We start from the raw sequence: 17,213 nt of genomic DNA, 5'->3' as shown, positions 1-17,213 counted from the left end.
ATCACATAACTAAATTATGAAGATTTAGGGTCTGCTTGAGGCAGCTTCAGTTTATTGAATAATTTGCTGATAAGCTGATTAAAAATAATTTGCTGATAAGCTAGGTGTGGTGGCTATTATAAATTTTTATTTTTTCGAAAAAGTCAAACCACTGCCAGAAAGTTGTCACCGATATGTGCGGTGTGAAAACGTTATTTTCAGCATTTGGAAAAAAATATAAGTTGTCAAAATGCAGTTTACCCAAACAGTTCATGAGCGTTTTCAAAATGCCACCACACCAAATAAGCTGTCCCAAACGGGCCCTTAATACAGTTAAAAAAATAAATATTCAAATATAATGAGAAGAAATTAAAGCAATAATTGGCGGCAACGCGATTAAACTTTTGTTTAGACATTTATTGATTCCTTAAAAAATTCATCAACCAATAAAATAATTAAGAAGATTAATATAAACCAAATAAATATTCAAATAATTGAGATTGAAGATAAAAATATTTATGATGAAAGAGCTAAGAAATTAATAAGATGATTAAGTTTTTATTTAGACCTTTACCGATATTCATTAAATGATTAATATCTTTTCAGTCAAAGATTAAATTAGTTTTAAATTTAATTAATCTTAAAGATGACTAATGCTGAAATTAAGCATGAAGATTAATAATTTAATTATATAAATATTCTAATCATCTGTAAAACGGAAGATAAAGGATTTTACATACATACCACCAAATTCGAATATATTTACATATCTAATGCCTAACTTTACTTTCTATATTCATACCACTAATTTTAAAAATATACTTTTGTTTATACATTTACTGCTTCCTTAAATCTTTATTCATTGCGAGATATGGAAAAAGTTACTATGTAAACATTCCGATTATGGTTGTCAAAGCGATACGTTGTTAATGGAAAACTTGTGTTCGGCTTATTAAGAAGCTTGTGTTTGATTCGTTCGCTAAGTTAACGTGTCGAAGACAAATATTTTTTTGTGCTGGATATATAAATGAGCTGAACACGAACAAAAATTTATAGGTTCGCGTTTGGCTCATTTTTTGTTCGAATTACTATTCATCAATTATATATATATATATATATATTGATGAGTAATATTTTTAAAAAAATATTTTACTACAAGGCTACAAAAATTTATAATCAATTGAAATTACTAAATAAAAAATAAAAAAATATATTAAAATAATATTTTAACATAAACAAGAACATTTAAATCTTTTCCCAACCATTAACATCCTTAAGTATTGTCAAAACGACTTTTTGTTCACGAACAACTCGTGTTCGGCTCGCTAAACAAACGAACCAAATATGAGCACATTTTTTATGCTCGAAATATAAACAAGCCAAACACGTACGTGAGCCTTCGGCTCCTCTACACCCCGAATTCAGATCATTTGTAAAACTGCATATAAATATATGTTTTCCATCAAACATTCAATAAATTTCATAGAAGGGCTTTTACATAAATACCACAAAATTCAAATGTATTTACATATCCAATCCCAAACTTTATTTTGTACACTTATACCGCTAATTTAAAAAATATATACTTTTACATATATACCTTCTACTGAATCGTTGGCGAGCAATCTTCCTTGAAGCTGCGTTTGCCGGGAGTCGAACCCGGGTCTATTGCTTGGAAGGCAATTATCCTAACCGTTGGACTACAAACGCAAATGTTGAGATGAAATAAAATGTTAGATACAAATCCTCGTTTGTAAAAGTATTTTTTCAATTTTGTTATCATTAGCTTAAAGGTCAAGTTAGATAGATTAATATTAAACTCTATAAATATATTCATTAAGAGGCATCCCTATCAACTCCACCTTTTGCAGAAATGATTATAACACCATAATACTTCAATGTCATTATCATTTGTTTCAAGGTCATTAATATGTTCCTTTGTATATAAATCAAAATTATTCATTAAAATATTTATTCATTACGAACCTTTTCGATCAACTCCACACTTTGCGCGAATGATTATGGCACCATCATACTTCTTTGACTCCTCTGTCGCAAGAGTGTTATTAATATATTGTCATATAATAATGTTTGCTTCCTCTATAATTTAGGTTTTCTTAGGACTTATGTTGTGTTGTTAATTAATGGGCTAACCCACACAAAATAATGTCCATGCTATTGTATTGTCTTGCACCGAATCTAATTGAAAATTAAGGGAGAACACTTGAAAGGATTCATTTTTTGAGAGAGAATTGGTAAATGATAGGGAGAAATGATTGTTCAAAGAAATTAATAAGAGTGAATTTTCGGCATTTCAAATGCCAAAAAATCTTTTTATACAATTTTTAAGTATGATTAAATGTAATCCTTGAATTTTAATACATGTATCAAAGGAATATCCATCGTAAACATGGACTAGCTACATTTCAACAACATTTAGCCTTCTCAAGTGCTCTAACATAGTTCCCTTTGGGATTTCTAACTTGAGAATATTATTTCTTCTCAACAATTCAAAATATTTCCTAAAAAGTAACCCCACATTATTGACACTCTCATGATAAATAATAAATACTACTGCCAAATTTTTAAATGAATCACTTTGTCTTATTTTTCACCATATTTTAAATATTATCACAAATTTTATCATAGCTAAGTGTAATAGGTCTCATGTTGGATATGATTTTATTAAGATCATGAATTAAGTTACAATGTCATATTTTCATGAATTAAGTTAATATATGATTTCCTGACATATATTTGGAAGCCATATAAGGAAATTAAGAAGTTTTATGTTAAACAAACCATTAATAAAAGAATATAAAAGATAAAGAGGTATTAACTACTTGAAATTTAAAATAAATTTAATGTTGATACTTATTTGACCTTCGGATCTTATGGTTCATCTTTAGCTTGGATACCAAACAAAGAGGTATTGTGGTATGAATTTTATTTTATTTTTTATTGGGTAGGGGTACTATAATGTAAAGTAGACTATTTAAAATTGTGAGGATTGTTGTGGTTTATCAAAGGCTTGAAATGATTGTTTTGTTGACACTGTGTAGTAAATATGTTGTAATATTTTCTATGTTTTCTTTTTATTTGTGTCTTTTTTATACTTTTTTAGAGTATATTTGGTTATTTATACAGTTTACATGTTGAAAGCTAGCAATGAAGAGCACATGGAGCAAATTCATCTTAAGTGCCAAGTCTAGCATCCAGGCACCAAAACCATTTCTCCATTTAACACTAGATGACATCAAGCTTGCAAAGTAGGGGCCAGATCTAAGAAACCTGGTGCTTAGAACTAGTGCCTCGCGCCAAGCTTAGCGCTTAGGTCCTTGAAGAAATAGTATGCATAATGACGTAGCCAGTGGAAACTCACTGCTTGGGATTGGAACCTAGGGTCCTAAGCAAGAAAACTAATGCTCTAATTTGGTGTCGTGGTGCCATAAGATAAATTTCTTATGCTTATGAGATAGGGGAGGTGGCAAACCAATGCCCCAATAACTGCGTCTAGGTGCTCAACACTAACTATGAGCATTTTTTTATGATTTTTTGGTGATGTAGTGGTTCAAATGCTTAAATATGATTAATTTGAAGGATTGGTGGCTCTCGACATCATTTTTGCTTGCCCTATTTATGTGCTAAGGAAAGGGGAATACTTAGGAGTGTGTTTTCTACATTTTTTGTGTGTGAGAGGGCAAAACTAAGTAGAGTTTTATTGTAAAAGAAATAATCAATTAAGTTTGATCGTTCTTACTTGTGTATAAGGTTGATTTTATTATTTTCAATGGAATTTCTAGTGTTCATGTCTCATTCTTAGGAAATAGATTTTTTTCTCCCTTGGATTGGTAATCTAGAAAACTTAGAGATATCCATGTAGTGTGATTTCTAGAATCTTATTGGGAATATTGTATGCTAACTTTGCATGCTTAATTTTTTTTTTCAAATCGGTCACTTAGAATGTTAAAACTTGTTGTGCTCTAAGATGATGGAAGAAGGTAAGTAGAACAACAACATTAACACACTTTTCAAGAAGAATTGGAATATTGTTGCAAAAATTGTGTAATAAATAAGAGAATATGAAATCTTAGGTAATTTTGCATGGTTTAGGAAACTAAAACATAATATGACTTGGAAGAGGCTAAGGAGTAGATTTTCTTCCGATTATCTATTATATCTTAATCACTTGGATAGAACTATGATTCTCAAGTTCAATTTAGAGGAGTAAAAAACTCTCTTATTTTACCTTATGTTTTATTTTTCAAAAAATAGGATTTTAAGCATTTTAAAATTTCAAAACCTTCAACACTTGAAACTAAACTAAGGATTAGTGGACTCGAAGTTCATCTCTCAAAAAAAGTTTACTCATTCTCTATGCAATTGATACATAAACTTTTCAATATGTATACTACTTAATCAACACATATACTTGTGTGGTTGATGCATGATTTATCGTATTGTGGCATCTAGTTCTTGACATTGTTACGAGAGAATGCCATTAATTTTTAATTTTAGATAATTTTAGTTGAAAATTAGAAGTTTATCTTTGAAAATGAAAGTGTTATTTTTTTGTATTTTTTGTTATATTTGTTGTTCTTTACTTTATTTATAAATAAAAAAATATTGCGACTTATAATCTCTTTTTACCATTTGATCATTAAATTGCTTTATTATATTTTGAGTAATTCTTCTTAAGTGATTTTTATTATTTGTTAGTTTAGGGTTGCTAGTGAGTCCTAAGTTATATGTGTATAATTGAATTTATTGAATTGACACCATTTGACCCTAAAATTAAAAAGAACTCTCAAATATATAAAAATTTACAATACTTAAGAAGATGTTAGGAGCAATGAGAAAACCTTAGGAAGAAAATAACTACCTTAGATTACTTAAGTGCCATGCAAACCCGTCAATAAAAAAGATTCACTAGCTTATAAATAATGTTGTTGAGAAAGCCAATACCTTTTAACTGTAGCTTACCATAATCCATATGGTCCAAAATAACTAATTTGGTGGATCACCCATTGAAGATACAAATTTGCATTTGGTTAGTTTTCTAGTATTATTTGTGACCTTTTGGTATAACAATGTTTCCAACAATACTAATAAAGTTAGTTATTTCATTTTTTTTCTAAAAGACTTGGCTACAATGTGATTAAATTATTTAGCATCAGGATCTATTACCACTTAGATTAACCTAGACCAAAGATTACTAACTAAGTTTTTCCTTCTTTCTAAAAACTGCAAAGCTGAGGAATGATATAACACCCTTCACCCAATTAAATAGTGTGTCCACTTTTGAAGCTTGTGAAAGATTCAAGAGTTAATTAGAATATACTCACACGACGCCCTACCCGATTGGCTAATTATTTAAACTTTTATAACAAGATGGTGGGACCTTTAAGGCCTATTATAAATACTGCAACAAGAGAGGTATTGATGTCTAAACCTTTTCAAAAGGGTTATACACTTATAGAAGAGATGTCTACCAAAAATTTCTAATGGCCTTACGAGAGAATCAATTTTAGGACTGTAGCTAGTGTCCAAAATACTAATGTGTTTGCAATTCCAACTTCATAAGTAGTAGTTATATCGAGGAAGCTAGATAATCTAAGTTTAAATTCTAAATTAGGATCACTGGTAAATAAAGAAAAAACTTATAATTAATTAATCATTTCTCATGCAATGTCTGTGGAGTCCCTAAGGACCTAACAACCCATCATCCAATACTTATAACCCTCATTGGATGAATTGTCCAAAATTTAATTGGAATATATTGATTAAGTGGAAACAAATCGATAATGGGATATCAATCAGCTTAGCAAAATGGAATATATAGTATAATAATTCAATAAACAAAAGAATGATTTACCCTCCTCTATTCACTTCTAATTCATAATTTAAAAAGAAGAGATTATCACTAGAAGAAGTAGTGTTGCAAATGAGAAATCAAATACAAAGTCAAGCTATAATTATAAGGAACATTGAAAATCAAGTAGGGTAATCAACTAACTATTTGAGTCATAAATCCCAAGTAATGTTACTAAAAAACTCTAAGAAGAATCCTATGGACAAAGGTGTATGGTAGTGTAAATTCATTAGACTTAAGAGTGAGAACAAGTTAGAAGAGGTAATTAGGAAAGAGCCTAACATAGAAGAAAAACCTGAGCTGAAAGGACTTAGTGAAGGATCGATTTAGAGTTAGAAAAAATACATTCACCTCCTAGGAAAGAACATGAGAGATCACCACCATATTTTTCTAAGTGTCTAAAAAGATAAAAATTTGATTAATAGTTTTTTATCTTCTTGGAAATGTTTAATAAGCTCACTATTAATATTCTATCTACACAAGCTCTTAAATAAATGCCTAACTACTTGAATTTTTTTAGAAGAAATGTAGATTCTTAAAAGTTAAAAATGTAACATTAACTAAAGTGTGTAGCATTATAATTAAAACAAATTCTCATATAAGTTGAAAGATTTGGGTGATTATCTCTTTCCATGCACTATAAGAGAATAATATATGAGAAATATATTACGTGATATAGAAGCTATCATGAATTTAATGCCTTTTTCAATATTTGAAAGACTAGAATTAGGAGAACTTTAACCTATCACAATAAAGCTTTAGTTTGCTAACTGATCTCTGACTTTTCTTAAATGAATTATAAAGAATTTTCTAATCAAGGTTGATAAGTTCATATTTCCAGTTAATTTATTGTATTCGACATGGAGGAAGATGATAATATTTTATTTACTATTTTTTTCCTTGAGAGTATTGTATAATGTCTATTAAAAGTTATAAGAGATTTTGAAAGAGAATTTATAAAATAAGAAATAAATATTTTAAATGGATGAAATGTGAGATCACAAGTGAATGCTATAGGAGAGTTTATATAGCATCAAAAATATTGTTTTATTGATATGAGACTATTAAAAGGGTTATTTGATCATGAAGAAAAACCTCAGGCTTGATTTGACATTTTCTAGTAGAGAACATTAAACTATATGCTACTTGGGAGGTATCTCAAGGGATATATTATAGTTTGATTGTATGTTTGTATGTGTTTTATTTTGTGTGGTCGGGATGAAGCTGTTAAGCTAAGAGCTTATTGGGAGGCAACCTTATGTAACCTTTTTTTACTTTATTGTGTGTATTTATATTTTTTGTTAATTTTTATCTCCTGAGAACCTAACAACTCACTTATGTTTCTAAGCTAAAGACAATAATTATGTTATATATATATATATATATTGTGATTTAAATTCATGGTAGATTGTGGCTTAGGGCTGCAGTGCTCTTTAGTGATTAGGTAAATAATTAATTAAAGGTGCATAAACCTCTTTTTTAGATTGAATTTTCATTGAAACTTCTAATATCCCAACATTAATTATATTAATACCATTATATATAATTATCCCTAAATCTTTATTCTAAATTTTGAGTTAAAGTGATTTTTCATTCTTTGACTTTTAGAAAGAGAGATTGGTGCCAATTTTAAAATTTAAGCTTAACATCAAGCTTCTCCTTTAAGGCTACAAAATATTTTTCTTTATAATAAAAGCCTTTTCAATTTTACTTGTGGAAAAAAACATATTGTCATTATGAAATTACAACCTATATTAAGGATCCGAAGAATCATGAGAAACGTTGCATGGCTATAATATGATTTCTAACTCTTTTAATAACTTAGATATAAGCCTAGAAGAATATTTCCGCTAGTTGTCAACTATCACGTAAGGGAATTCATAGGAAAAACTACAAGAAAACTCTATACCCTAGTCCAGGAGCATGAGCCTTACTTTTTCTAAAGAAAGCAAAATTACTCCTTAATTTTTTTCGTTTTCTTTTTTGTCTCATATTCTATTGATGGCTGCTCCTAGAATTGTTTGAATTTCATTCCTGTAACCGAGATCACTTTAAACTAGGTTCAATAGTGTAGTAAACTAGAGCTTACACTATTAGGGACCTTTTTGCCCTTTCCTGGTGGGATCGATACACAAAGTCGATATCTATATATAACTTGATCGACACATATATGTGTATGGTTGACCAACTTGCTTGTAATAATTTCAAGCATCAAGTTTTTGGTGTCAATGATTGGGAAAGGTGTTAGAATTTTTTTAACTTTAGGAGTATTTTGGTTGGATAACTTAGAGTTTAGGTTTGAACCTTTTTTGTTTCACATATTTATTTTTTTTTGTGCTTTATCATGTTGTACTTGTGTTTTGCATTTTCATTCTTGGTATAGGTGCCAAAATGCCAAAAAAAAAACTAAAAAAAATTTACTTACATTTTTTTTCGTTCATTGTGTGTTATTTTCTATCTTTAGTCACATTTTTTCATGTTATTGAAGGAGTAGCCTTTACACACCCTTCATTGCATGCATAGGAGTAGTTTAGGTGAACTGTTGTCACTTGATCTAGAAAGCAAACAAACCCTTAGAAAACTTAGGTGAATTTAAAAATTAAAAGAGACACAAGTAGAGATGAGGAAAACTTAGGATAATCACATGAACCCCCTTAAAGAGTGTGGCAATATATCAGTAGAAGAGATCAACATGAGCATTAATTACCATACTGTAGAAGCCAACACAACTGAGTTAAGATCTGTTATAATAAAAATGGTGCAAAGTAACAAGTTTTGGTAATCACCCACTGAAGACCCTAACATGCATTTAGTTGGCTTTTTAAAATTGTGTGTCATATTAAGGTATAACAATGTCCCCAATGATGTTGTTAGATTAAGGCTTTTCCCCTTCTCATACATGGACTGAGCTAATATGTGATTTGCTTGCTTAGTCTCAAGATTCATTACTACTTGGACTCATCAAGCTCAAAATTTCTTGGCCAAATTTGTCCCTCCATCTATGACTATCAAGCTTAGGAATGACATTAAATCATTCACCCAAGTCGATCGAGAGTCAATTTTCAAGACTTGGAGATATTCAAGGAGTTACTGAGGAAATGCCCACACCACTTCCTACCTAAATTTATTGTCATCCAAAGCTTTTAAAATGAGATGGTAGGTTTCTTAAGATTCATCATAGACACTGTAACTATGGAATTTCTGACGTTGATGCCATTTGATGAGGCATACAAATCTAATCGAGGAAATGACCTCCAATAGCTTTCAATTTCCTTTTGAGAGAGTCACCCCAAAAAAGGTCCCTAGTGTGCATGACATTGATATTTTTTTTATCTTTGCTTCACAAGTAGCTAACATTACTAAGAAGTTAGATAAATTTGGGATAAATTTAGTGCAAGGATCCCTATCGTGTGAGGAGATGAGTTATGAACTAGTAAGAGATACTAATACCATGACCTTAGAGACCCTCATTGTTATAGGTAATATGATGAATAACTCATACTCTAATACCTACAACCTAGGTTAGAAAACTTGGTGTAGGATCATGGTGTAGGAAACCAACAGTGGGAGAACACTCAAGATAACTTTACAATTAGTTGGAATAGCCAAAATAATAATAATTAGAGGCAACCTCACCTACACAAGTTTCATTCAAAGAGCCAACCTAAATAGAAGAAGTCACACCTAAAGGAGCTAGTTTTACAAATGAGGAACCAATTACAAAGAAAATCTATAACCATTACAAACATAGAAAAATAAATTGGACACCCTTGTCTTTTATTGACTAGAGGTTGGATAGATCAACAAACCTCTCTTTCTTCTATTTTGTAGATGGCTACTCAGTTTACCACTAGATTTTTAAAGCCCTAACGTTCATGAACGTCTATGGACCTTTTCCTTTAGAGGGATGCCTTCTAGACTATTTAATATTCTAGTCACCTTTTATAACTACATGATGCCCATCATTTCTAACATGATAGAGACTAGGATAGAGATTTTCATGAATACTTTCTCTGTATTTGGCACCTGGTTTGATTCATGCCTAAATAATCTTGCAAATGTATTATAATGGTATGAAGAGACCATTCTGGTGTTGAATTAGGAGAAATATCAATTTATGGGCATCGAGGTTATAATGTTATGTCACAAGGTTTTGAAAAAGGCGATGGAAGTAGATCGAGCTAAGATCCAGGTGATATGGAAATTACCCCCACCCAATAGATTAAAGGATCAAGCTAGGTATGTTTGGGTTAGTATTTAGGTTGTGGGGCAAGTGTGAGCGTATGTGTGCAAGACTGACCAAGACCACACGACCCGGGGTTAACCCTAAGGCCAAACAGTCCTGCATGAACTCCTCTTGAGCTCCCCCATATTGGTCCCACCTATTAAGTGCTAGAGGTTAGAACCAACATGTGGAACTTCAAGATGAGCGAAGAAGAGTTTAGAATTTCTATTGATGAGGGTACCATCACTAGTCCTCTAGGAATAGTCAACAGAAAAGTTCTATGGCTAGATCCTATGTCCCTAAAAAGGAAGACTAGACCTCAACTAAAAGTGAGGTCAACAACAACTTATTTTTTAACCAAACGATCTTTATCAAATAAATTAATAAAAGTGTTGTTGAGTTATTTATTTGATAATTAAACAAATCTTATTGAAAAAAGTAATGTGTACTACGATTGAGTTACTTATTTTCTATTAAACAAACTTTATCAAGGTTATAAAGATGTTATTTGTTGAACTTAAGAAAATGAGCCTTTAAATCAAATGGATACTAAATGATTAACTAAAATGAGCATACAAACCACAAAATAAATGGACAACCAAAATTACAAGCATTTATCTTATTTTGTGTATTATGAATAAAAATGTTATCTTATTCACAAGCATAATCAAGCTTATTTGCGAGCTTGTTTATAAATTATAAATGAAACTATTTTTTGAGCTTCTTAACGATATTATTCAAGAGCTTGGAATGATTTTATTCATGAACATGAATAAATCAAACAAGAAGTTGTTTGTTGAATCCAAAAATGACTTTTGGGTCACACCCAAGTAGAAGAAACATAAGAAAGAGTAAGAAACAAATAATGTTAATTTTCTGGGAATAGATTCAGTAGTTTTTTTAGTGAAAATGACCCTTATATGTATAGATCATAGGAGGGTTTAGAAAATTACATGATTGTCTCTCACTTAATAGAAACACTACAATGAATTTATGAGTCATTACATCTTTACATGATTGTAACTGATTTTGACATCTTTTGAACTTAGTAACTGCCGCTGGCACCGTTCCGTATATGTAACTGTCCTTGCCACTATTTTATATTTGTAATAGTTTGGTTTGGTTGGTTGGCCTTCGCTCGATCGACTAAAAGTCATTTGACCAGCTTACAGGCCTTCCGTCGACTATTCTGAGGGAATCTATCATGAAAACTTATTGTTCTCATGAAGGGTTATTCCATCAAGTAGAGGGTGCATCACCGTAATCTAAGCAACCTTTCATCGGATGATAAATCTTCATAGAAGGTTAGGTGAGAATTCTGCTAAGGAATCATTGATTTTATGAATGCCTTGGTGTCGTCCAATTTATCGTCGGTTTAGGTGCGCGACATTTTTTGGTTTGGACAAACTTTTATTTTGTTGGCTCATGACTTGACCGACTGAAATGACACTATATAGCTCGACCCTTTGCAGCTTTCTTCGTGCAAACTATTGAGTCTCTTTGATATTTGTGCAGTCACATTTCTGATGTACTTTATTCAAGCTTGTTCATTTAATAATCGGGCATTTATAAAAGTGCTCATGCTTAATTAGTTAATCAAGCAAAAATGATCAAGCTCTTAACGAGTTGAGCAAGCAGTAGCTTATCAAATGCTCAATTCATTTGCAGCCCTAGTCATATTAAGAGAAAAAATCTTCCATCTTTGAACTGAACGAAAGAAATGGATGCAAAGTAAAATGGTCGTCTATATTTTTTGACATTTTAGGCACTTGGCCAGACTATAATTTACCCGTACCTGTAAAATACACACACATCTCTTTCATTTGGTTTAAAATCCAAATTTGTACTTCATCTTCTAGGACATTAATTAAATAATAGAGTGAGATGGCAAATTATTTAGGCATAATAGGGTGAAATACAAATGAGATAAATCATAAGAGTTCGACATTCCCAACCCATGTTTAAGATGTTCAAACGATTTGTTATGAATGATTGGTTGGTGTCACACAATATGATGCTGAAGTCTATTAGCATGGAAGCAATTGATATAAATCAAAGTCTATTTGGTTCAATATTAATTTGGTGCATATTTCTAATAAATGTGAATGTATACTCCATAACAAATGTGCATGTAGACTACTTAGAGGGTACAATGATATATCAAATACATTTAAGAGGTATAACCACCTTGACATGAACTTGATTGATTAATTGAGTTCAAGTTGGATTCTATAAATCAGAAATAGCACACAAGCTTAATCATTTGTTATTGAAAGGAAACAAGATTTTATCAAAGTAAGTGTTTATAAATAAATAGAAGTTGAGAAATTAGTGGAGAATTAATCAAAGTTGTTGAAATAAAAAATGGGATTTAATTTAGCAATACAGTTATAAGGAAGGACGCATATTTTTGTTCGTTTACACCAGGCTAGTTTCCCATTTTAGTATCCATGCCTGCTTTCTAGCCGTTGGAACCTCCAGCTCCAACCTCCTTCCTTCTCTTACGTGTTCGACATTCACGCCAGCGGAGGCTGAGTTCTATAACCGGCGGCGATGTCTCTCCGGCCTTCGATTCGAGCTGCGGTTAGGAAGAAGGAATACAAGAGTGGGGTGGATGGGGAGGATGCGAGGAGGAGGAGGGTGGACATTTTGGTTGAGATCAGAAAGACCAAAAGAGAGGATAATCTCCTGAAGAAGAGAAGGGAGGGCCTTCTCCAAGCGGGGCAGGTGCTCGATCTTGCCTCCCATGCTCTTCCAGCGAAAGAAAAGGTCTATTTTTCATTTTTAATCTCTGATCGTTTCACATTTTGTTGTTGATTTGACTTGAAGATTGTAATTGGTTTCTTGCTAAGTTAGGAGTAAGTAATTGGTTTTATCAATTTTTTGTTGTTGCGATTGATTGTTTGTTTGCTGTGTAAGGGTTTAGCATCGTGGTAATATCATTTGCTTGGCCTGCTTGCTTTAATTCATTTCAAAATTAGTGTAGAAGTGCACAGTTTTGTTTAGTTAAGAATTGCACGGTTTTGTTTAGATCAATGTCATGCCTCGAGATCATTTCCGAAGCATTCTTCAAATGTGGGGGCAACCTTCATTGCAGTCTCAGAAAGATTATTCACGTTAACATCCTGGGCATGATTGTAGCTTGGTTGTCTTCTCACATCTTATTCATACACAAAGTCTTTCACAAATCTTTTCAAGTTGGGGGGCAGCCTTCCCTGTAGTCTCGAAAGGTCGTTCACATTAACGTCTCTGGCACGACTGTGGTTGAGTAGTCATCCCACATTTCATTCAAAAAACAATGCTTTGAAAATCACTCCTAAACAAGGAGCAATCTTTGTCGAAAATAAAGCTTCCTTAGAGCCCCTCACTGTACAGAGTTTTTCTTCAACTAGATAGAGAACTCCCATGTTTCATATATGCACCCTTTTTAAATTCATGCAATCTCTTAAAATCCCTTGTTTACATTTTTCATAAAATTTGATAAATCCCCATAATTACATATAATTCTTATATATATATATATATGAAAATTTCATACCCATAATTCTTATATATTTATATCACCAAAATTTGTATATTTATAGACAAAAAATTAAAGAAATTTGTATAATGTGCATTGCCTTGAATCGATCCCCAGCCGCAAGAAGCAGAACATGCCAACCAATGAGTTACGCATGATTTTTAACCTATGCACGTTAACTAATATTCTATTCAGATGTAATATTATATAAATACATATATGATAAAAATATAAAATGCTCGAAATTTTAATATTTTCGGATGATGAAAATAGTCTGACCCAAAAATGAGGGGCAACTGATACTCCAACAAATTCTCATCATCTTATATGAATCTCGAGGCACACAGATCTTAAGATAACTTTTTGAGCAAAAAATGTTCAAATCTTGATAAAAAGTCGTCCCGAGCTTTGATTTCAGCGAACTTATAGTCAAACTGATCGAGTCGATGAGACAGACCCAATAATATCAAAATTAGCCCAATATGAGTTAAATCAAGCTTAGATCAAGTCATTAAACCACTCTTGAAAGTTTTTCAGACATATTTAAAAGGACAAACGAATGTCAAATCGAGCAAGCCTATAGGCGAATCAAGCATCTCAACAAGACGAATCCAACGAGCCCAAAATTGCTCTATTTTGACATCTTTAACTCACTCAAATGTTCATTAAATGTCGTTTGATCGAAGGAAGCTATCCGGACCGTCCAATCAAAGTGGTTCATATTCTTGCATTAAATACACCAAGAATACTATAAATAGAGCCCCACCCCTCTCATGATGAGGGAGAGCTTGAGACTTATGAAAGAATTTGAAGCTTTGAGAAGGAGTTGAAGTCCAGCATCACTCTTGCCACCGCGATTGCCAACGATCGTCATTGACTACGACTAACTGTCATCGATCATTGCCGACCACAATTGACCACCACCGACCGATATTGACCACCACCTGCCGGCCTCCACCAATCGCCATCAGTTTCCACTCACTTTTTACAACAAGTTCATTCACACATAAAGATTGTAATTCAGAAACTTTGGAACCCTTTCCCGTATATGAGACAAAAGATCTCTGTAATCATCAATTTATGGTGGATTTTCACAACTAGTTCAGGCCTCATGATTTTTTACTTTTCTTGGATTTTTCACGTAAAAAATTATGGTGCCACCACAGCTTGTTTTCTTTTATCTGAGTGTGTGTTGAATTCCAGTGCAACGCTAAGACGATAATCCATTAATCTACCGTCGTGAATTTTCTATTACGCATCAAATGCTTTTTTTCGATAGAGTTATGTTTTCCACATTCACTCTTGAAGTTGAGTTGCATGAATGTTGTTGATTGAAATTAATTACAATATTCTAACCAAAATTGTTTTTCACATCCCCTTTGTTATTATATTGTAGTTGCCTACCACCCAAACCCATCCCATCTTGTTGTCATCCTTTAACAAGTAGAAATTTGTAGCTTTTCTTGTTGTTGTTCTCACATCTTATACACATTTGCTCTTTTATTCATCTTGTTCAAATGTTTAAAATCTAAAATAAATCAATGCAACATAATGAATTATTTAAAAGTAATATAGGAGTAATCGCACTTCTAAATTACAGTAACCAAAGAAAAATAAATCAATATGCATGTTAGTTTTTCATCTCTTTACAATAAATCTTAAAATCGAAATCTGTTACGGCCAACATCCTTGGAACGATGCTCTCTCAACTTACAGGGATCACTCCTACTCCGAATGAGGAGTTGAATTTCCCCATTGAGGTATCAAATAGGCATGCACTCTTTATCCCTTGACAAAATATGTCATTTCACAGCTTATCCGACCTACAAAGCTTTTGCCACTCCCTTTACGGATTGTTGTCTCCCATCTACTATTGAGGCAGCATTGGCTAGCCCATCCTGGAAGTCTGCAGTTATGGAAGAGATGAGCGCCCTTTGGCATAAGCATCTATGGGTTATTGTCGATCTTCTTCGAGGAAAGAGAACAATAGGTTGCAGATGGATTTTCAACATCAAATTTAACTCTGATGGATCCTTTGAATGTAACAACGTGAGATTTGTCGCTAAAGACTATTCAGAAAAACCCGAGGAGTTGACGATGAAGAGACATATCCTTCGGTGGCTAAAAAAAACATCATTCTAGTTTTGTTATCCCTTGCCGTGAATTTGATTTGGTCCTTACTTCAGCTAGATGCCAAAAATTTTTTCTTAACAATGATCTTACAGAGGTGTATATCTCTCTCAGTCGGCTTTTGACTCAACCTCTTTCAGTGGACTAGTGTGCCAACTACGAAATTCTATTTATGGATTGAAACAATCCCCTTGGGCCTAGTTCAAATTTACATAACTTGTTATGGGCTATGGTTTCTCGTAGGCCCAATCTAATCAAACTTTCTTCCGCCAATCAGCCGATGACTGTATTATCATCCCCATCGTCTATGTTGACGGCATTGTACTAACAGGTAATGATCTGCGTATCTTGAAATATCTCAAAGCTATTCTGGCTGCATCTTTTGAGATGGACTTATGTTAACTTCGGTATTTCCTATGTATGAAAGTAGCTTGATCCGCTTGGGGCATTAGCCTTTTCAAGCGCCAATATGTGAGATTTACTAATTGAGACAAATCTGCTTCTATGCGAACCAACTACTGTTCTGATTGGTCACAATGGGAAATTGGCAGATGTTTTTAATGCCTTTCTGGTGAACAAGACACACTACTAATGACTTGTGGTGAAACTCATTTATCTAGCCCATATGTGCCTGAAAATTTGTCATACTTTGATATTGTTAATCAGTTCATGCTTGATCTCTACGAGTACCATCTCACCTCTGTCCATCAGATCCTCCATTACCTGAAAGACATTTCGGGCTCAGGTTTGTTGTTTTTTTTGTCACACTCTCGCTCTGTTGCAGTTTATACAGACGCCGATTTGGCCTGGTCTGTACATGATTGACGATCTTCCCCTAGTTATTGCTTCTTTGTGTGAGGAAACCTTGTCATGTGGAAAAAATAAAAACAGTTCATGGTTTCTTGTTGCGATGTTGAAGCTAATTTCGTTCTATGTCCCTAGGGGTATGTGAAGTGCTTTGGTTGCGCATCTCGCTCCGCGAGTTATGTATGCCGGTCTCTGTTCCTCTATAGCTGTTTTGTAACAATAGAACCACCATCAGCATTGCTCATAAGTCGGTCCAACGGGATCATACTAAATATGCTGAGATTGACCGTCACTTTATCAAGAAGAAGCTCAATTTCGGGGAGAATTGTATTCCATTTGTTCCATTCACTGGTCAACTAACAGATATTCTCACGAAGAATCTTCCCCAACCGTTGTTTGAATCCAAATCCAAGTTGAATATGATTGATGTGTATCTTCAACTTGAAGGGTAGTGTTAGAAGTTATTTCTATTTATTTGGTTGCTTTTTTTGTTATTTCTTTCTCTATGTATTTTCTAGTTTATGCATTTTCCTCTTATCTTCTGAGTGTTATTAAGAGAAATTTTGTACTTATATCTTTCTTTTTTTATATCCCTTGTATCATGTATTTATACCTCTTTTGATATCAATAATATTATCCTGCTTTATTCCCAAGACTACAATATATATATATATATATAT

The 17,213-nt window shown here is 32.6% G+C and overlaps 1 protein-coding gene and 1 non-coding gene across 2 annotated transcripts in view; one reads left to right on the top strand and one right to left on the bottom strand.

Moving 5' to 3' along the window:
• Window positions 1–1,617: 1,617 nt before the first annotated feature.
• TRNAG-UCC lies at window positions 1,618–1,689 on the bottom strand. Its single transcript has one exon. It is a non-coding gene; the product is annotated as a tRNA-Gly (tRNA).
• Window positions 1,690–12,466: 10,777 nt separating this feature from the next.
• Window positions 12,467–17,213, top strand: part of LOC110032229 (importin subunit alpha-like) — a 32,669-nt gene continuing 27,922 nt past the window's right edge. Inside the window, exon 1 of the mRNA XM_020735791.1 lies at window positions 12,467–12,845. Within this exon, the coding sequence (XP_020591450.1) occupies window positions 12,630–12,845 (216 nt within the window). The 5' untranslated portion in view covers window positions 12,467–12,629. The remainder of the gene's footprint in view (window positions 12,846–17,213) is intronic.

This window comes from Phalaenopsis equestris, unplaced genomic scaffold (genome assembly GCF_001263595.1).
Source record: "Phalaenopsis equestris unplaced genomic scaffold, ASM126359v1 Scaffold000889, whole genome shotgun sequence".
NCBI classification, from domain to species: domain Eukaryota; kingdom Viridiplantae; phylum Streptophyta; class Magnoliopsida; order Asparagales; family Orchidaceae; genus Phalaenopsis; species Phalaenopsis equestris.
Note: the sequence above shows the minus strand (reverse complement) of the source record. Positions and strands in the feature narration are given on the sequence as shown.